At 34.7% G+C, this 21,845-nt stretch overlaps 1 protein-coding gene across 1 annotated transcript in view; it reads left to right on the top strand.

The window, feature by feature from the left end:
- Window positions 1-21,845, top strand: part of LOC106872513 (golgin subfamily A member 4) — a 254,301-nt gene that overhangs the window by 87,824 nt on the left and 144,632 nt on the right. Inside the window, exons 8-9 of the mRNA XM_014919531.2 lie at window positions 13,390-13,605; window positions 18,744-18,863. Of these exons, the coding sequence (XP_014775017.2) occupies window positions 13,390-13,605; window positions 18,744-18,863 (336 nt within the window). The remainder of the gene's footprint in view (window positions 1-13,389; window positions 13,606-18,743; window positions 18,864-21,845) is intronic.

Genomic DNA, 21,845 nt, shown 5'->3' with positions numbered 1-21,845 from the left:
TTCACCCCCACCTTTATTTTGACAGTCACAATCTTTTTCTGTTTTGATTATAATTATATTACCAACATTCATATTTTGCCACTTTTGACTAATGTACAAATATATTTAGATTTAGAATGTCCCAAACAAGGGTACTGGCAAGAGTACCAACAGAGCAAAAAAATGAAGATGAAATTAAAATACATACAAGCAAACATGCATACATTCATATATACATAGATACACACGTGTGTGTGTGTGTGTGTGTGTGTGTGTGTACAAACATGTTGAAAATGAATGGACTTCCCTCATTTTATATATATTGTTGTTGTTGGCACTCCGTTGCTTACGACGTCGTGGATTCCAGTTAATCCGATCAACGGAACAGCCTGCTCGTGAAATTAACGTGCAAGTGGCTGAGCACTCCACAGACACATGTACCTTTAACGTAGTTCTCGGGGATATTCAGCGTGACATAGTGTGACAAGGCTGACCCTTTGAATTACAGGCACAACAGAAACAGGAAGTAAGAGTGAGAGAAAGTTGTGGTGGAAGAGTACAGCAGGGTTCGCCACCACCTCATGCCAGAGCCTCGTAGAGCTTTAGGTGTTTTCGCTCAATAAACACATAAACACTTACAACGCCCGGTCTGGGAATCAAAACCGCGATCCTATGACTGTGAGTCCACTGCCCTAACCACTGGGCCATTGCGCCTCCACTTTATATATACATATATATATATATATATATACACACACACATATATATATATATATGTAATATTGATAATAAAGAGAATGAAGAATTTGAACATTCTAACTTTGTTTATTTCCAGTTAGTTTATTCATAATAATAGTCCGACACATGTATTGACTGTACCAGGTGTTAAAGTCATTGTTACAGCTCTTTACATTATTAGAACGTTGTATTTTGTTATTCTTTAGATTGTTGTGCTTGTGGTTTGACATCAGTCTTCCATTATTAGAGTTATAATTTTTATTTATGTTTGTTACAATCATTAACCATATCCTTATTTCTAATTTTCCTATCCACTTTAGTTTCTTTTCCATGGTCTTTAGTTTTGTTATTAGAACTAACTATCCTATCATTATTGTTGGCCCCTGAGTTGATTTGGGCTGTATTATGTTTATCTTCAATGTTATTAGCTTTACAAAATTTCAATTTCTTCCTATACACTGCTTTTTCTAGAGCTGTATTGGAATAATCTATATTTAGTTTTAAAATTTCTTCATTAGCAGAGAGATTAAAGATACAGGTTTAAATATTTTCCACTAGTTTGTGCGTTATGCTAGCTGGGTGGTTACTATTTATGTTTATATATTTGAGGTTTACGTTGGATTTGTGGTATGGTCAGTAAATTTTTGATTTAAGATCCAGTGTTATATCTACGAAGTTTACTGAATTATGTTTCTCTTCAATCGATATGCTAAGACCTAAGTTTTCGAAGAATTTTTTCCATATTTTTCTATATGTCTATTTGAAGGGTTAGTCAGTGTGAAAAGCACATCATTTCTATATATAGTCCTCCTCCAACTTGAGGGAATTCCCTATTAATGCATGCTAGTATATAGATTCTGACTAAATCTGTTACTTGCACTGAATCTATTGAACCCACAGTTATGTCAAACAAATCTGGCCGACCTTTCCTAATCCAATATTTATCTTCAAATTTAATGATTAACTTTCTAGCTGTTAAGATAACATCTACCTCATTTCTATTTCAACCTGAATTATTCATTGCATAAATTAATGCTTTATTAAGTTGAATAGGGTTAATTGAAGTGTAATAATTCAAGATATCTATTTGCAGGAATTCATTAGGAATATTATTGAATTATTTAATTACTTCTAATGAACTAGACCATAGTTTTAGTCTAATGGTATTCTTAAGAGTATGAATATACTTATCGATGATGTGTTTACCAACTTTACCTAAACCTAATTTAGAGGGGCAAATGTGTCTAACTGTGGGGTTTGTTGTGATATTAGGTTTATGATCTTTAAGGTTAATGTATGCAGTTCTTGTTCATATGGTTCAGTTCTGTCAGTTAATTCATATTTATCCATTCTTATAGTTCTTAGTTATTTATTTTAACCACGTGGTTCTTATTGCTTAGTAATTATCCACTACTACTATTAATTCAAATAATACAATCAACTCTGAAATCCATCAAATGTAGAATCAATCAAAAATAAGTATTCTATAAGTAACCACTCCCTGCCTAGCCAAGAACAGTTGCTAACTTTAACAAACATTGTTGCTACTGCTACTGAATTTTTCCCAAACAATCAGTTGAGAAAAACATCTCACAGAAGAATGCCAAGGTGTACTACTACCAAACCTGATTCAAACTAACAGCAGAAGAAAATTCCTCTTCGAATAATGTCATACCCTGAAGAAATTGTTCTAATAATGCATAAATCGTTGCATATCAATATGCAACAATATGCAGTTGATGCAACCAAAACACGTGTCAGGCTATTATTATGAATAACCTAACTGGAAATAAGCATAAAGTTTGAATGTTCAAATTCTTTATTCTCCTTATTATCAGTATTGTACTTTACACTCTGAGTAGGCAAGAAATAAAATGGAACATCGGATGAGTGCTAAAGAAAGATTACTAAAAATGCACCATCAGAAGGAACCAGCCTTGGCATTTTATTCAGTTAGATTTGGTATCTGTCTGGATATTATATCCCTCCTCTTATTATATTTATATATATATATATATATATATATATATATATATATATATGTATATATGCTTATAAACACACACACACACACTAACTGTCCAACCCATGCCAGCATGGAAAATGGATGTTAAATGATGATGATGTATATATATAAATTGCATACATACATTCACACATACGTATATATTAACACACACACACATGAAATGAAAATGAGCTAAGGGCAATGATATACATTTGAACAACAATGACAATTAAGAATATATTAAATAACATAAAGGATGAATTCTTTATTTATTGAAACTGCCTCTTTTTCCTGAGAGGGTATAAAGCTCAGTTGCAATTTGTATGAACTCCAAATGAGAAGAGGAGATAATCTCAAGAATCAATAATTCACCAAAATTGACATACCATTAAGGAAAAGCCAATATGATTATCTGAAGACAAAAGGACACATGTGGAATTATGTTTCTTCTTTAATAGATATCCTCAGCACAGTGATTGTCCTATCTTATCTTCATTCAGTAGATGAAACACACAGGTACAAAAATAGTAGAACAAGTTATCACCTAAGTAAACTGCAGAAATGCAATAAAAATGAGCTAAGAAAAATAACTTAGAGTGACCAAAGGCATGCATTTGAACAGTACTGTCAAATAAAGATATATTAAATAATATGCAAGATAAATTTTTGATTTATTGAAACGTTCTACTCTCCCAGAGAGGGTTGACCAAACATTTAGTCGTAATTGGTACCAACTTCAGACAAGGGGAAATAATTTCAAGAGTCAGAAATTATTCAAAACAGACATGCTGTTAAAGACAGTCTGATTGTTTGAAGATAAGAGGACAGCTGTTGGTTTGTCCTTTGGATAGGAATAATATGAATAAAAATGTATATAGATGCATGGTAAAAAGTATTACATAGATTCAACTCCTAACTTTGTGAAGGGATGCATCTCTGTGTGTCATCACGTAATAATGATAGACTTAATTGTCTGTTTCATTAGCTGAGGTGATATTCAAATTCCAATGATCTTTTGTTGATTCTGCTATTCCTAATTGAAGGGCAGGTTACAATTTTCAACTATGTATATGTGAGGCAATGGCTGTTATTATGAACGATAACCAGCATCTACTTAGCGAGTGTAAAAATTTGTTGTCAGTTGTAGGCATCAGTTAATGTGCTTATTTTATAGAATTGATACATGTCCCTTTCACTGAATGTAGAGTAAGAATATGTACTAATAGGTAATCTACCAGTATAGATCTTATTTTCATATATTCTTAGGAACATCCAATATTTATTTTTGGATATAACTCCATTATCCTATCCATAAACTCCTTGCCCAACATCTAGTGTTTGAATTGTGTTTATTAAGTAAATTACATCTACTACCCATTACACCTGCTCCTCTTATTTCTTATCTTATTTGTTCTTTTTCTTATTACTATATAGTTTATTATAACTATTTTTATTGTTATCATCATTGTAATCATCATTGATATCATCATCATCATCGTCATGGAAACATTTTGCTGTCATTTTAATTTTACAATTTCAGTAATTTATTCATGTTAAGTTGATATTTATCATCTCGAGTCCTCCCCATACACATTTAATATGTATATTTAAATATACTTCATGTCAAAAAAATATTCTGTATCATTGAGAGAGATAAAGTAGTTTCAAAATGTTCCTCTATCTTATTACCTCCGCTTTAGCGGTATTGTTTTCTGTTGTGTTTGTTTGTTTGTCTGTGGACAAGATATCTCAAGAACTACTGGATGGATTTAGATGAAACTTTCAGGGATGTTTGGCTTTGTGACTGGTACAAACTGATTAGATCTTGGGATCGATCTGGTGCCGGACAAGAATTCTGGATTATTTTTCCATTTTTTTTACTTAATTTTTGAGAGTGGTCGAGTTCATTTTTAGTATTCTCGTTTGTGAGAGCAGTCAAGTTCATTTCAGATATTCTCATTTAAAAAATCATTTCTGGCTAATCGTTGAGAGGATGTTGGTGTTGCCTTGGCGGAGGTTTGCGCTCTCTGAGTGCTTTTCTTCATACTTAATATTACTTTTGATTGTTGCTGCAACTGTTAAATACTAGGATGGTAATCACTGCCCTTATATGTTAGTTGGATAATATTTCTTTTGATATTGACCCATACATTCTAGTATATACTTTTTTGCATTTTGTACTGAATATTATATTGTACTCTGGCACTCTTTGGACTTTTTCATTATTTTCTTGTTATAGCTCTGTAGTCACTACTACTATTAGTAATATTTTTGCCATTATGGTTTTACATGTGTATTTGTATGTATGTGTATGCATTACTGTACATATGGGTATATGTATGAGCATAGATGTGTGTGTGTGTTTGTATATGTTTATATGTGCTTGAATATGGATTTAGAAACTTTCCTATTTCAAACTAACTGCAAGAAATTGGTATGAGAATATGAAAGATCTTTAATGGAAAGAGTAAAATGGAATATAGTTGTATCTTTAATGTAACATACTTTTTAAACTTTTTTTTTAGTCTCTACTTGTTTCAGTCATTTGACTGTGACCATGCTGGAGCACTGTCTTGAAGGGTTTTAGTTGAACAAATCGACTCCAGGACTTTTTTTTTATTAAGCCTAGTACTTATTCTACTGGTCTCTTTTGCTGAACTGCTAAGTTATGGGGATGCAAATACACCAACACCAGTTGTCAAGCAGTGATTGAGGAACAAACATAGACACAAAGACACATACATAAATATATATATTTGTGTGCATGTATATATATATATATATATATATATATCGTTAAAGAGAATGACAGAACATGGAAAATATGAGAATTTTTATTAATCACTACAATTGTTTCAATCCATCTTGCATCGATCTCTCATGGGTGGGATACTTAACAACTGGTTTAGAAACATTCATTGGTGTAGATGTGTCTCTTCAGGTGATAATTAGATATAACTTGTTAAAATAACGACTGTTCCACAAGGTATCTTCTCAGTTTGTGTAAAGGAAAGCAGCAAATTAAAAGCCAAATTTATATAGAACATCAATAATGTCTTCTCATTAGTCCACAGAATACACAGGGCTTCTTCAGAACAGAGTCGGCATCTCCTTGTAGCAATTCTTAGTTTCATAAATACAGGAGGCTGAAAAGATTGGCCGTAAATAGGCTTTAACCATCTAAGAACAAGAGTACAGTATCTGTCAGTAGTAGCTTTAGTCATGAACCTTGCTGGTCAGTGGACAGCCATGTTTAAATACCATTTCTATACCTTGTTTTTATTCTAAAGTCACGTTTTCATTTCAAAGTCTCGTTTTCATGTGGCTTTAATAACATTAACAGTAGTAAATATAATGTGTATAGTAATACTAATAGTATCAGTGATTATTACCTCATTCTTTTCTGCTGAAGAATCTGAGTACTACCAGGTGAGTTCATAAAGTTCTTAGGCATGAAAATATAGCATGGAGCATTACACTATTCCAGATTGTTTACATCTTTCAACTTCGCAAGCTGTATGAGTGTAGATGTTGTTGACCAGCCTTTTGGCTTCTAAAGTGTATAGACTGTTGACCTGCTTTTGATTGCTCAGGATTATCAACTTTTGCGCTGTTAGCTTCTTCTTCGGGATCGATATCACTTCTTCCAGTTTCAACTGCCAGTGTTCTTGCTTTGAGATCGTTCACAGGTTCCTAGTTGCATGATGAGGTATTAAGCTCAGTTGGTGTATCAGAAAATTGTGTATCTCTCCTTGGAGCCAGATGATTCAACAAAACCATTTTCTCCTTGCTACTCAATAAACATACATGGGTGCACTGTGGATTGCATTCTGTAGTTCAACTTTTTCTATTGCTGGATTGTATTTTGAGTGCAGGTCTAACCTTCACTAGCCATTTTTGTGGTGAGGTCCCAGAAGTTGAGTGGCAGTGGAAACTGAACAGCTTATGTTACTGACCATACTGAGGAGGGAGCAAATAGAGTGCAGAGCATCAAGGTGTACGTGCTGCCAGTGACTCGCACTCAATCCCTTAGACTTCAATGCCAAAGTAATTGTTTTCCATAAAGTTGAATTGAGCCTTTTGACCTGGTCATTCCCCACTGGATTGTATGGGGTTATCCTGCTGGTCACTATGCCTTTATCATGGAGGAATTGTCTCAGTTCAGCTGACATGAAGGCAGCACCACAATCAGAATGGATGAAAGAACGAAGTCCAAAAATCAAAAATAGCTGGCTGAGAAAATGAATGACAGTAGTGGCTGATATATCTGAACATGCGAATGCAAATGGAAAGCGAGAAAATTCATTGATAACTGTGAGTAGATATTTGTTGTGCTTAGTGGATGGGAATGGACCCTTGAAGTCTGAGTGGCCTTCACAAGTTTGGCTGTCAATGTCACAAAAATTCTTGGCAACAGTAGTAAATATAACATGTATAGTTATAGTAATAATATCAGTAATTATTACCACAATGATATAATATGGTTTTGCATGCCTTAATATGGACCAAGTTATGATATACTTAATTTAATCTTCTTTAAGTCACCACACAAAATCGACCAAAGATGTTGAATGTCTCTTGTTGATATTCTTGAAGCTGGTGACATGGTTGCGATAATGATTCTTGAATGAATCAGCTGTTACCCCAATGTAAACATACTGTCCTCCCCTTGTGTGTAGGGCACATTTATATATGATGGGTTTCTTTCAGTTTCTGTCTACCAAATCTACTTACGAGGTTTGGTCAGCCTGAGGCTATAGTAGACGACACTTGCCCAATGTATCATGCAGTGGGACTGAACCTGGAACTATGTGGTTGGGAAGCAAGCTTCTTACCACACAACCACCTTTCTAAATAGGGTATGAAGGATGTATATAGGCCTGTAATAGGGCATGTAAACATGGAACTTCATTTCTCTATGTGGATGCATCAGCAGAAATGCTGTTACGTAGAATCATTTTATGGATATCGCAGTGGATAATTTCAGAATTGTTGTAGCTCTCGAATGTTGTTAAGTAAACTTGTTAGTAGGGGGAGTTACTTTGTATATCTAGATTATTTATGGAACAGGAAAGAGCAGATAATTATCACATTTAGTTGTTGGAGAAATTTATAGATTCGAAACATCTTGGTTTTAAAGATTTTATGTTTGCAGGAAAATACTAACACAGAGTTGCAGTTCAATATTTGGGTCTTAAGAAAGAGAATTTGGTAGTATTCAGTGGTACAGAGTTGTCAAGGTTTGTTGTTTACTTGGTTGTGTATGGGATAGTAAATTCCAGTTAATACTAAATAGAATATTTTTGAACTTGTATGTTTTACCTATGTATATTTAGATTGTGAAGTATCATTTTTCCTTAGATTGTCAGAAGTTTGTGTGTGTTGGTAATATCATATTTTAAACTGATTAGAAGTTGACTGTATGCATACAGGGTGCTTGGGCTAAATTTGACAATTTTTTATGCCTCCTTTTTTCAGAAACACCTTGATGTATTAGTGAACATTCAACAGTGCTGGAGAGCATAAAGATTAAAGTTGTAGTTGAAAAAAAGTTAGCTGGCACAGAGGGCTGGAAGCCATCTGAATATTGGAAAAAAGTTACTGTTATCATCATGATTCGCACTGAATATCAAAATGCCAACATCATGACTGGTGCTCAATACTCTGTGACTGCTGTAAATGCTGTTAGATGTGACATGAACAACTGCAATAAAGACTACAAAGCCATAGCCAGCAGGAAGGGATACTGCAGTCATTTTGATTGCTTTCACATGCTGGAATTCATCCCCATATCTTTGATCAGGGTCTAAGGTTCAATTCAGATGACTGTGAAGCTGCTGGAGACTGAGGTCAATCCCTTTTTGGAGAGGTCAATCCCTTTTGGAGAGGCCATATATATGGCAGCAGAATTTGGTTCCTTTCCATACCTCTAGAAAGAGTCAGAAGTGGTTGTCAGAGAATTTCTATGACTTCACCTGCCTCAATGTCTCTCCTTCTAATTTTCCCAATTGTAAGGGTTTACTTTGTGTAGAGCATGGTTGAGAAAGGCATCAACTGCTCTGCCTGCAACCACAGGTCAAGCTGTTTGGCCAAAATCAAGGAGGTGTATGAAGATCTTCCCAAGGACACAGTGAGGAATGCATATACCAGATTCCAGAGCTATTGAGAGTGGCTACTATGAGTAAACTTTTATCTCCCAAACATAATCTGGTTGAAATTTTTTGATTTTTTAAAAAACTTCTATTTTTGGAGGGGATAGTGTGTTTTCTTGTCCTTGTATGCAAACTGTCAGATGTAGCCCAGGTATCTTCTATGTAACTGTGGATGGTGTCATGTTTTGCTATAAATAATGTTACTCATGAGGTAATTTCTATTTAGAGACCTCATTGAGGGATGTTGCAATTAAAATTGCCAGGACTATGATTACAGTTTTTCTTTTCAGACAGGATTTTACTCCTTTGAGGAAAATGTCTTGGCTCAATATGTAGGAAAGGTGTAGATAGAAATTCCATGTGGAGTGCTCAGTGCAAGCTATGGACATACAAAATGTGCAGTGGGATCAATGGAAGGTTAACAGAAAGTGGTCACTATGTGTGGAAGATATGCAGGAGCAATAAACACTAAGAACATATGGGAATTAGATTTTCTTGAATATCTGGGAGAATCCTTAGGAGTAGTTGATAGTTTTTGTTACTTAGATTGCATAATTAGCAGTGGTGGAGGATGTTCTGAAAGTATTGTTACTAGAAGAATAGGATGGAGAAAATTGTGAGAGCAGTTTCCTCTGATGGTAACAAAAGGTCTGTCTCAGAGCAGTGCTAAATGGTGGTGGGACATGGGCCACAAATAAAGAAGGTGTGTGAAAACTAGAAAGAAATGAAGCCCATTTGGATGTGTAATATCAGTGTATATGTATGACAAAGTACAACTGTGTTCAGAGAAAACTAGGCGTAAGAGGAATCAGATGTAGTGTGCAAGAGAGAAGATTGTACTGGTATTGTCATGTGATGTGTATGGATGAGAACAGCTGTATAAAGTGCCAGTCCCTACATGTGGATGAAACTTGTGGAAGAGAAAGACTCAAGAAAACATAGAATGAAGTAGTGAAGGCTTATCTTAAGATACTGAGCCTCATGGTGGAGATAACAATGGACCAAGATGATTGGCAATTCAATGTACTTGAGAACACCCATCTATTTTGATGAAACTGAGATCCTAAAAGCATTATGTTTATGTTTATACACTCACTGAACCGTACTCCTGCACCTAGTCTGTCCCATCAAGCTTTCTTCACCCCTTATCTTCATAACACCCATTCCTCTACTCATCTTACTATAGCTTAATTCAGCTGCCATAATCATATAAAAGCAGAATATGCTTATATTTCATTCCCCTTTGTGCAGCCAATTATCTTCCATTTTCCTGGAACTGCTTTCTTTTAAAATCTGTCTCTCATTCTCAACATCATCCTTTCCTACTTTATTTTCTAACACTTACCATTTTCTATACCTCCCATGAGCTACACCTTAGGACTGCCATTACCTTGTCTTTAACATCCTGTCTTATCTGTTATCATTCTCATTACCCTGGAATATTTACCATTACTGGTTCACCACCTTTAACTCCCACTTTCCATTGCCACCCCTTTGTACCTCTGACATCCATCTCAGTACATCTTTCCCTCATGACCTACACTCACCCCTCCACACATATCATGCACATATTTTCTGATCTTCCTACATGTTGGTTGTACTGCTACTTATATCCTTCTTCCTGAGCCACTCTTATTCCTTCATCTTCTTCCGCTATACTGATATTTACCATTGATCATACCTCCACCCTTGTTCCATTCACTACATTCACCTCTACACTAATTTCTAACCATTTGTCCATCTGTCACTCTCCTCTCACTGTGATGAACATGTCCACTCACCGTTCCCAATTCTTTGTTCATATTCTTTCTAATACTAACATTCTTGTTTCTTGTGAGTATACTTTGATTCCTTGTCATCCCTATCAATGTCATCTTTCAAGCTACTTCCTCTCTCTTTTATATAATGCAGGGTAGTCATGTATTTCTTCTAGCCAAGATACCCATGCCCTTCCCTCTATCATATTTTAGCTTCTCAACACCTGGCATAAAGCCACCCACTTTGTCAAGGGTCTTCTTTTTGTTTTATAAGTTATTTGATGACCTTATTAGTGATGGTGTCACAAAAAAGTACCCAGTACAGTCTAAACCATACCAAAACGGACCTCAATTTAGTCTTGTGGCTTGTTGGATCTTGTCAAACCCTCTGCTGTCAACCCATGCCAGTAGAGAAGATGGATGTTAAATGTGATGATGATCACGAGGATTTAGTTTTGGTGGTTACACTTGGCTTCAGTTTGTTCAAAGTTGTTGGCTGTGAAGTATATTTTTATGTTGTGTTTGTTTATATTTGTGGTACTTGCGGTTGGGCTGCAAGTGTTTTTAAAGAATAGGCTTGCTATTGGTGTAGAGACTTGCATGATGAAAATTTTTCTTTTCCTAGTTTTATGTTTCTTGTTTATTGTAGTCTGGTATTATTTATGCACACCCAGTTTTACATACTGTAAGGCTAAGGATATACATGTATGCTAAAAATCTATAAGTGTTTGGGTACATTTGGGTGTATGTTGCTGTATATGTATATTTTTTGTCTTTATAGATAAATATATATAAGATCTTATGAGTGCATGTTCGGTTCATGCATTTTTACTCGCGCGCACACACACACACACACACACACAAAATAAATAAGGAAATGACTATATTGGAATTGCATTTATTGTCTGGTTATGATTATTTCAATAACTGGTGGGATAGATAAATTACTTAATATGTTGGAACATACAAGTTCATGCAATATCAAAAGTATGTAAGTATGGATATGCAGTTACACAGATATGTACATCTATATATATTTATAATAGCCATGCTAGAAACATTAAAATACTCCTGTACATAATTCATAGTAATTTAATCCATAGCAACCTGACCTTTTTATAAAAATGCCCAGTTTAAAATTTCTTTAAAAACAGCTTCTAACATCAACACTGACTTGTGGTGGAGTATTGTTCTTGTACATAGAGAATTATTATTACTGACCATTTCATACTCTTTAATAATCAGTGCTATATAAACAGTAAAACACAAAATATAACATTATATAATAACAATATGATAACAATATAAGCATTGTTATCTTCACATTTAACATTCTATTAGAATCATTCTTAGTAGGTGAACTACTTTTTTTAATATCTTACATGAAAGACCTAAGCTGACCTTGATTGTTCTGAGAAGTAGGATAATTGTAATATTGATAAAAGAGGATTTAAAATGTAGGTAAAGTGTAGCAATATTATAAAGGTTGACAGTTGTTGAAAGCCCTGATTATTTGTGCTTAAGATGACTTTTGATACAGAGATAGTTAGTTCTAAAAAACCATTAAGTCATTTAGCCATAATCCCTTTGTTTATATTAATTTCCAGAAGCTTTACTGCTACATTGTACTGATAAGGTGGCAACTCAAAATTTCTTAAATGTGAAAAAAAGTTTTCTTTTTGATGTGCTTGCAGATATTTACAGATAAGTAGAATAATTGCTCAAAAGTAGTTCAGTTCTGGAGTACTTTTTCGTTCTTGGAGATCCGATATTCAATATCCAGAGCTTCATTGCTCCTGAAGGAGGAACCCCTCCCTGGACTTCTTCCACCACTGTTAGTCACTGGCCAGTCATGAGCATGTAGGCCCCAGGTGGCCGGTGATATCATCTCACCATCTTGTTTTTGATTGGCCTCTGGATCTTGTCCATTGTTTTCATGTCTATTCCATCACTCTAATTGTCCACTTGTTGTCCTTCAATCACGTGATGTGGCCAGCCCATTTGCTCTCCTTGATGGTTCTTATGATGTTGTTGACTCTAATGTGCTATTGAATCCAGGTGTTGGTTTTCTTTCTTGCAAACTGATCTGAGCATGATTCATTCCATTTTCCATTGGGCTACAATTGGGACATTCATGACGGTTGTGTTGAGAGCCCATGTGTCACTGTTTTAAATCATCACTGGCTGGATGTACTCATTAAAGATCTTTCTTTTTATTTTTTGTAGAAGTATTGAGATTTCTCATGAAGTTTCCCACCTTCCCAAAGGCTGCCCCAACCCATTTTTTGTTTTTAAACTTCTCAAAGATAGGTGAAGAATAGTCTGAGTGAAGTTCTCAGATGGGATTATAGAAAACTAGGCATTACAGAGAAAATTTCAAATTATAGGGAATTAATAGAAAGAGACTTTTGTCTAGCATTTGTTATCTCAGATTAGATATTTGTTGATGAGAATTTCTGAACAGGAAAGAAAGTCTGTTGCAAATAGAAATCAGATGCAACCCAAATGATATAGATGTAAAAAAAATTAGCACTACTCAAAGCCCTTGGACTAATGTTTTAAAAAATATAAATAAAATACATAGAAACTTTCAAATTATCTACTGAATTAAGCTTGAGATTCAAAGAAACAGATGACATAGAATATTGATGATTACTTCTGCTGCTACTACTAATGCTAATATTAAAACTGATTAGTTGACTAACTTTGAATATCTTACTTCTTCCTGTTCTTTTTGCAAAAGTAAATGTGAAAGGCTAAATGTAATGAATTATTTCTTTGGATTATTTTAGCTGCTGAACAGTTGGAAAAATCTCGTGAGATCATTAAGCAACTAAAAGAGGAGAAAAAACAGGCTATTATTCAGTTAGAAGACAAACTAAAACATGCAGAGAAAACAATGGAAGAAGAGAAAGAAAATCTTGTACAAGAACTTTCAAGAGGAAAAGCTTTAGCCATTTCACTTGTCCAGGTAGAACAGCTGTTCATATTCTTCCTTATTGTAGTATTTTATCAAGTAATTCAAAGAAGATAGAAACTATCTATAATCTTTTAGTCTGAAGGAGAATAGATTGATGAATTTAATACAATTGATGTTTATTTAAACATTGATGAATTCGTATTTAGATGGGAAAATATGAGCAGGACAAGAGTTTCAGAGGCAAAATTGAAGAGTAAGGTACCATATAGCAGGTATTAATACAAGAGGAAGGAAGTGGTGTTTATTGAATGGGTTTTGGTAATAGATAGAAAATACATAATGAGGACACAGAGTCATTGCTTGTACTTGCTGAGATAAAGTGTACTCTAGTCCTAAATGTGAAGCTTTTGTGATATCATCATAGCTATATTATATATGTTTGGCTACCCCATAAGTTTTCAAATATTGTTAGCATATGTAGTGTACAAAGGCTTCACTTGTGAGTTGTTTTATGAGCATCATTGCTTATAAGCATGTAATGTTGTGAGTCTTTTTGTTTGATATTGTAGCGACTCTGTTTTGATTATGTGTAGATGAGGTATCTGCACCAAAGATTGTGAAGGAGTGACAGATGGTGTCCTGTACATAAGATTGTGTAAAAAGGATATTGATACAGACTAGAAAGTTACACTTAACTAATAGAGTTGAAGAGAAAAGTACTTGACAAAGTTTGAGATACAGTTCTATATTTAAGTTTGAGATGTCCCTTTTGTAAAAGAGTAAACTCTCATAACTTGGGAAATACACCTGTAGACACAGCTAGTTCAACAATTTGGTAAGACATACAGAGAGTTAAGTTGGGGGAAATGAACAATAACTGTGTTTGCTGGGTGTATTGTTCAAAGTAACAGGAGGACAAAAGAGTGTAAAGTACAGACCCATCTCTTTGATATGTACAGTTCTTTTTAGTGGAAGTTAATAGAGAGAAAGTAGTGACTATGATCTTTGTAGGTTCTTCCAGACTAGTTAGATTTGGTTTCAATATCTGTAGGTTAATGTCTATTGGAAAAACAAAGAACATGTAAGGAGTTCCAGTGGGTTTTATTTCTGGATTAGAAAAAGCATTTAGTGTAGAGTCTGAGAGAGGATACACGTAGACAGGAAGACAAGAGCACAAAAGACAAGTGGAGCTGATGAAGCTAGCTAGTTCAGAGAAACAGAGTCCAATATAGTTATGATAGTAGAGGTGAAGAGAAGAAACAGTACATCATTAAGCTGGTGGGTGAAGTCTGTTGGTGGTTGGATCTTTGCTTATCAGTTGAACAGTTTTTCTTTTGGATTCATTCTAAGCATATTAGTCTGTGTGTGCAGCAAAGCTATTCCATAAATGTAAATAGTATTCCAGTACAGGTTTTACTTGAGCTTTGTAAATGGTTAGCAAATGACCAAGGCTGAAGTATTTCTTGGCTTTAAAGAAGAATCCAAGTTTTTTGTGATACAGTTTTAACAATGTTGTGTGTGTGAGTGTGTGCACGTGCACGCACACTAACATTTTTTTGCAGTTTAGAGAGTTTTAATTGACTACTACTCATAAACGAGTGTGAGATACAAGACTGTTTTATTTGATATGTACTGTAATTAATTCTTCATGCCTTTAAAAGAAACAATATTGTCATGTCCCTATTGAAAGATACTGTTGAAGTTCCTGTTCATGGATTCAGTATATGTTAGGTGATTTGGTTGTATATGGATGACAATTGTGTATAGAAGGGTAAGAAGAACAGAAGCATAGTATCATCTAAATAGGAGCGTATGTTGCTTGAAGTGATAGTTGTAGGCCACTAATGTAAAAAAAAGGAAAGTATGAGAAAAATATAACTGTATCTTGAGATAAATTAGAGCTAAGAAAATGTGGGCCAGAGAGAGTTTCATTGGTACAAGCTGAAATGATACAGTTTAATTGACAGTTTCTGGCTTGAAAGATAAGAGATAAATATATAATATTGCTAGGTAATTTAGCTGCTGGTTTTCATGCCTAATACAGTCAAAATTTTGGTGTTGTCATGTACAGTGGTAAATTGGAAGAGTTAAAGCATCAGGTCTCCAGTATGCACTCTGAATTCAAATGTAATCAAAATCAACCTCACTTTCCATCCTTCCAAGGCCAATGAAAAATTATCAGCCCATGATATTGAATTGGTAGAACTATAAGAATGTTGGACTGAGTTTTGTTTCAGTTCTTTGAGTTCTGAGTTGTTCAAAACCCACCATGCCCTGCTTGGGTGGTAGATTTAACACATCACCCAGTTCAGCATATAACATCTGGCACTTTGTATACCTTTAGTGGAGTCCATTCTATTGTAAACATTTAAGGATACCTTCCTCTCTCCCTCCCAATAGTCATGGAGATCATGGGTCACAAGCAATGCCTTCCCTTCTGAAAAAAAAATTAGATTCACTAAAATTCTCAAAAGCAAAGAATCATTGGTAAATGACATAGAAAAGTAAGTCTCTAGTAGATCTGGTTCTATGGATGCCATGCTAATAGTCACTGAAGGGAGAGAGAAACTCAAGTTTTTTAAGGGGGAGATGGTTGTTAAGTTTGAGATGTTAGAAGGTAGGTTGGCAGTTGAGAGGGTAAGAATGATTGCCTGATTTGTAGATGGAACATGTTCCTAAAGTCTGTGACACATTTATGATGACTAGCAGGACCCATGGATATTTCACAGAATTAATGGTAGACTTATTGGATTATTTCTGAAAACTTTATCCAAAAAACCTGAAAATGTATCCTGTGTTGTGTCTGTATGGAAAGATAGTTGCTCATCTGCTACTCATTGAAAAGTGAAAGAAATTGGAATATGATTATTACTTAATGTACTTTATATAAACACTTTATATACTTTATGCACAATTTTATAGACTTTATACACAGCACTCGTAAAATAAATATTCATTCTTATTTTTCCATTTTTCCTATAAACAAAAATAATATATCTCATACATATGATACAACCTTTAGTTAAATTGCATATATCTGCCGCATAAATAAGTGTGAATATTTCACAGAATTGCACTTATGCACATGCGTTAAGTGATAGGTGATATAAAAAACTTAGTTCGATAAAAAAAAATACACTTTTCACTATTCAATCACCACCACTTCCATCTCCACCGCAACCAGCACCACCATCATCTCTCTCTCTCTCCTCCTCTTCTTTCTCCCTCCTTTCTCACTCTCTCCCTCTGTCTTCCTTTGTCTGTCTTCCTTTGTCTGTCTTCCTTTGTCTGTCTTCCAAACCTCACCATCAGAACATCGCCCCTCTGCTAAAATTATATTTTTAACTGTCCCCCTCTACCTTCAACTAACTTTTTTAACCACTAATAAATATTATGTTCCCCCTACCTCATGTCATGGACACTTCTCTCTCTCTCTTTTTATTTCTTCCTCTTTCTGTCTCACTCTTTGCCTTATTGTCTTTTTCTCTTTCCTCTCTTTCCTTTCAACTAATCACTTGAAAGCATTACTATTACATTCTCACTACCTTATATCATGAACGCTTCTCTTTCCCTCTTTTTCTCCCCCTCTCTTTTTCTCTTTCCTTCTTTTCTTTCTCCCTCTTTTTCTCTAATCATGTGATTAGCTAAGTAACAGGGTAAGTAACTCAGTAACAAGCAGAATTATTATAAGATATTGAAAGAGACACACAGAGAGAAACAAAGCAGAAACTGTCTCTGGAGTGCACTGTTTGAAAGTGATGGAAGAGACACTGTTGGAGCCAGTCATCTTGGATTGGAGTGATTTGAGAATTTTTTCACACTAGGCAACTGTGATGAATGAGACAGGATGTATAAGGGTGGGTTTTGTTTAGTGTGTACAGTAGAGGATGGAGGTGAAGAAAGCAGTAAATGTAAAGGTTTTTCAGTAAGTATACTGCTAGTGGAATTGTTTTGGTTGAAGAATAATGATTAGGAAGAGTTTGTAAAGTTAGTAGAGATCTTGGCAGGTAACCAAAAGCCAATGCTGCATTTTGGTTGGAGGGAGAACTTTGAGGTTATGTGATGCACAAAAACATTGAATGCAGGTGTTGCAGTGATGGTTTAAACCCTGACAGTTGGTTATGGTAGTAGATGATTTCTTTCAGAAATTGTAAGCAGTGTTTTTGTCCAAACTGCTGCAGTACAGTTGTAAGCAAACCATTTAGAGGCGTTGGGGTTATGATAGCTGGCTGTATGTGGAATACAAAGGGAAATATTCAGGCGAGTAGTTATGGTTACCAACTTACATAGGTCAGGAGTGAAATATATTTGCTGACAAACTGTTGTTGGTAAAATCCTGGCAAAGCTTCTACAAGTTAGGTAACTTGAGAAAGGTTTGGTGAAAGATCTTGAGGAAATCTTGGTCACCCAAGTGACTTTCACACAACTGTCTTGGCTGTGTGAAAGTTGAAGCACATTTGTTTTCAAATGCTGTTAGTGAAGAACTGGTTTTGAAAAACCTGAAATGTTATGGAGAATACGTTATGTGGATTGAGTTGTAATAGGCGATCCTCTGACTCTTCATTGAATCTGAAAGAGGAAAATCTCCTACATGAATAGACTCACAATTATGTCTAATTAGAAAAATATTTCTTATTTACATAATTAATTCTGAACATTCAGTCATTACTGATGGTCACATTTAGATATCTTTGAAGATAACACTGTTCAAGTAGTGTTGACTTAAAGATTAAGTAAGGACACAACAACTATAAATGTTAATTCAAAGTAAAGTGAAAATGAAAGAAGTAAAAGTGAAAATATTACATAAATCTAAATGGCTGGGAAAAATTATTTGCTACCAATGAATGCATTAAAATTCTTCTTTCCAAGCTAGTCTATTGTCTGGAATTGGAGGTACAAGAAGTACTTTTTGTTATTTATTATATTCAGTATTTCTGTTTAAATTACAACTCTACTATCATCTCACTCTTTCTCCTCTTCCTTGCTTTATAATAATTTCCTCTAAATATACATGAAAATGTAAATACCATCTTGTTGATGCTAACAGAAAAAACTGAATGAAAATTATGACTTGTTAATGAAATTTTGGGTCTAGACATTATTATAAACTTGAAAGACGTTCTCTCAGCATCTCCAAAATACTGCAGTATTTGTTATTCTTTTTCTTTTATGTATTCGTTTTCCAGGAAGAACATGAGAAAGCTCTAGAAGAAAAAGTAAAAACTGCTATTCAAGAACAAGAAAATATATGGAAAGAAAAACTTGACAAAATTGAAACTAGCCATCAGGATGCTTTAACCTCTAAGGTATAATTTTGATTAATACCACCACTAGTGCTATATAATGACTAACAACTTATTTCTTTATGATGGGATGGTTATACAATCTTAGTTACAAAAGCAATTGTTGATAAACATTGATCTTGCATTATATACTTCTATAAAACATCAATCAATTAAACACTCATTAATGTTTATCTCAGGCAAATTTAAAGCACTCTTTAAATATGAAGTGCATTCAAAAAGTATCTGACTATTTTTTCTCTCCAAAAACTAATGCTGTGTGCACAAGATTCTTTATATGGGGGATGGTGGGGTGACACCACCCTTCTTGCACATGCTTGAGAATTTTTGCACCAGTAGGTTGCACTTACCCATGGCTGCTATACCTAAAGTATAAATGTGTAGTGCACACTTATCAGATTTTTGTTTTCAGTGAACACATCGAGCAGAGATATCACATCAAGTTTTGCCAAAAGCTTGGTAATACTCAAGTTCAAATCATCCAGAAGATTCAGCAGGCCTTTGGCAACAATGCCATAAGCAAAACTTAGATTAAAAAGTGGTACAACCACTTCGAACATGGTCATACTTCAGTGAAGAGTGAAGCATGCTCAGGCAGGTCATCCACAAGCTGAAATGAGGAACCAATTGAGAAGGTTTGATGAATAGTCATGGAAGACCATCATGTAACAAATCAGAAAATTTCTCACAAAGTGGGAATAAGCACAGGACCAGTGCATTCCATTTTAACAGAGGATTTGTGCATGCAGAGATTGTTGGTGAAATTCATCCCCCAAGGTGCTGGCAGAGCAGCAAAAGCAACTCTGCATGGTAATTGCTCAAAACATACTTGACTGGGAAAACTGCAACCCAGATTTCATGAAGACCATCATCACTGGTGATGAGACATGGGTTTATGGTCTCTGCTCAATGCGTTTGGTCATCTTGCGTGAAAACGAAAATTCAACAAGCATGCACTACATCTCTGTACTCTAGGCATAAGAGCCAAGAATTGATGTCACCTACTGTCATGTAAATGCTTATGCATGCACAGGAAGGATGACGTCATTTCCACCCAAAGGATTTTGTCAATGCTGCATTAGTTTTGGAAAGGAAAAATGAAGTCATTTTACTATGGACTATTTTTTTTTCATTGGTAAATTCAGCATTATCAAAAGCAAATTGTACCAACTAATTCCTTGTCTCTCCTTCTTAAAATAATTATTGGTACACATTTTAGGTCTCAGGTTTATCCAACTATTGTACTGTATGCTTTCATTATTATATGGGACTTGTCTTTCGTCAGAAAAAAAATTTGGTTTAACAATGTTTTGTTACAATGGCATAAATGTAATCTATTTAAAATATATTTACATCTCATTTTGTTTTTTGATAGTTACTCAGAAAGTACCAAACTATTCAAGATTTTGGTTTTCTAAATTTTTTTAAATACAGCATGGCACTTGAATGAGTGCCATGCTGTATCAGAATTCCCTTTGTTGTCTAAAGTCCAAAACTAGAACATCTCAAACTAGCATTAAATTGTGCATTTCTAAATATTGCTGTTCCCAAATACTATATTTATATTGTTTGATGAATTACAGTTATTTGCTCTCTAGTTTCAATATATCTTGTATAAGAAAGCTATTTATTTGCTGGAGATGACTGTAAATTTAACATTGTATAATATTAAGATATGAAGAAATGCAGATACCAGAAATTAATAGTATATATATGGTAGATTTTATGTAAAACTTATTTATTGATAATTTGACCAGTATCACAGTATAAGTGCACCAAACTAATATACATAATTTACCAAGCTTCTCTTTATCCTCTCAACATTGTTTTCATATCTGTGTTCTATGTTATAATATTTCTAATGAGCCTACAGAAAAGAATCTTCAGTTGTCTCAATTTCATGTCATTTCATCTTTAAGATCTGGTATTCTCATATCTGATGTAACCACTTCACAAGTCTACTTCTATTATGAGTTATATTTCACTCCATTCATAGAGCACTTTAATACTCAGCATGTCCAGTCTGTTCACTTTTCATGCTTACAATTTTTTTTTACTGATTTTTCTACTTTTCCTACAAGGGTACATTGCACAATCAATAAAACTATACTCAACCTATTCCTATCCAATTGGTGTGAATTATCTGCATTGTTTACATGTTTTACTGCCATACAGTATTGCCTTCCTGGCACGTGTAAAGACATTCGAGCGAAATCGTTGCCAGTGCCGCTGGACTGGCTCCTGTGCAGGTGGCACGTAAAATACACCATTTTGAGCGTGGCTGTTGCCAGTACTACCTGACTGGCCTTCGTGCCGGTGGCACGTAAAAGCACCCACTACACTCTCGGAGTGGTTGGCGTTAGGAAGGGCATCCAACTGTAGAAACTCTGCCAAATTAGATTGGAGCCTGGTGTAGCCATCTCGTTCACCAGTCCTCAGTCAAATTGTCCAACCCATGCTAGCATGGAAAGCTGATGTTAAACGATGATGATGATGATATATATATATATATATATACATATTATATATATATATATAACAGGAAAAACTTTTATTTTTGACAAGTACCCAATACATTGTACACTGCACATTATTAATCTATTATTTGTACTTACCAATCTTCAAGAAAAAGTAAAAATAAACATCCCTTGAATTTCGGTTGTTGGAATGTGTGCACACTTCTTGATGATAATTTCAACAAGAGGCCAGAAAGATGTACTGCACTTATTGCATGTGAGCTCAAGAAATATTCCCTTGATATAGTTGCACTCTCTAAAACCTGTCTTTCTGGTGGGGGCCAGTAAATGAACTTACTTATGGATACACTATCTTTTCGAGAGGCCTACCTAAAGGTCAGCATAGAGAATCTGGTGTTGTGTTTGCTCTCAAGAATACATTAGTATCCTCCATTGCAGAGCTTTCAAGTGGTATATCTGAACGGATCATGTCATGCCGTATTAAACTGACAAAAGGTAGGTTTCTTAC

This window comes from Octopus bimaculoides, chromosome 9, assembly GCF_001194135.2.
Source record: "Octopus bimaculoides isolate UCB-OBI-ISO-001 chromosome 9, ASM119413v2, whole genome shotgun sequence".
NCBI lineage: Eukaryota > Metazoa > Mollusca > Cephalopoda > Octopoda > Octopodidae > Octopus > Octopus bimaculoides.
Note: the sequence above shows the minus strand (reverse complement) of the source record. Positions and strands in the feature narration are given on the sequence as shown.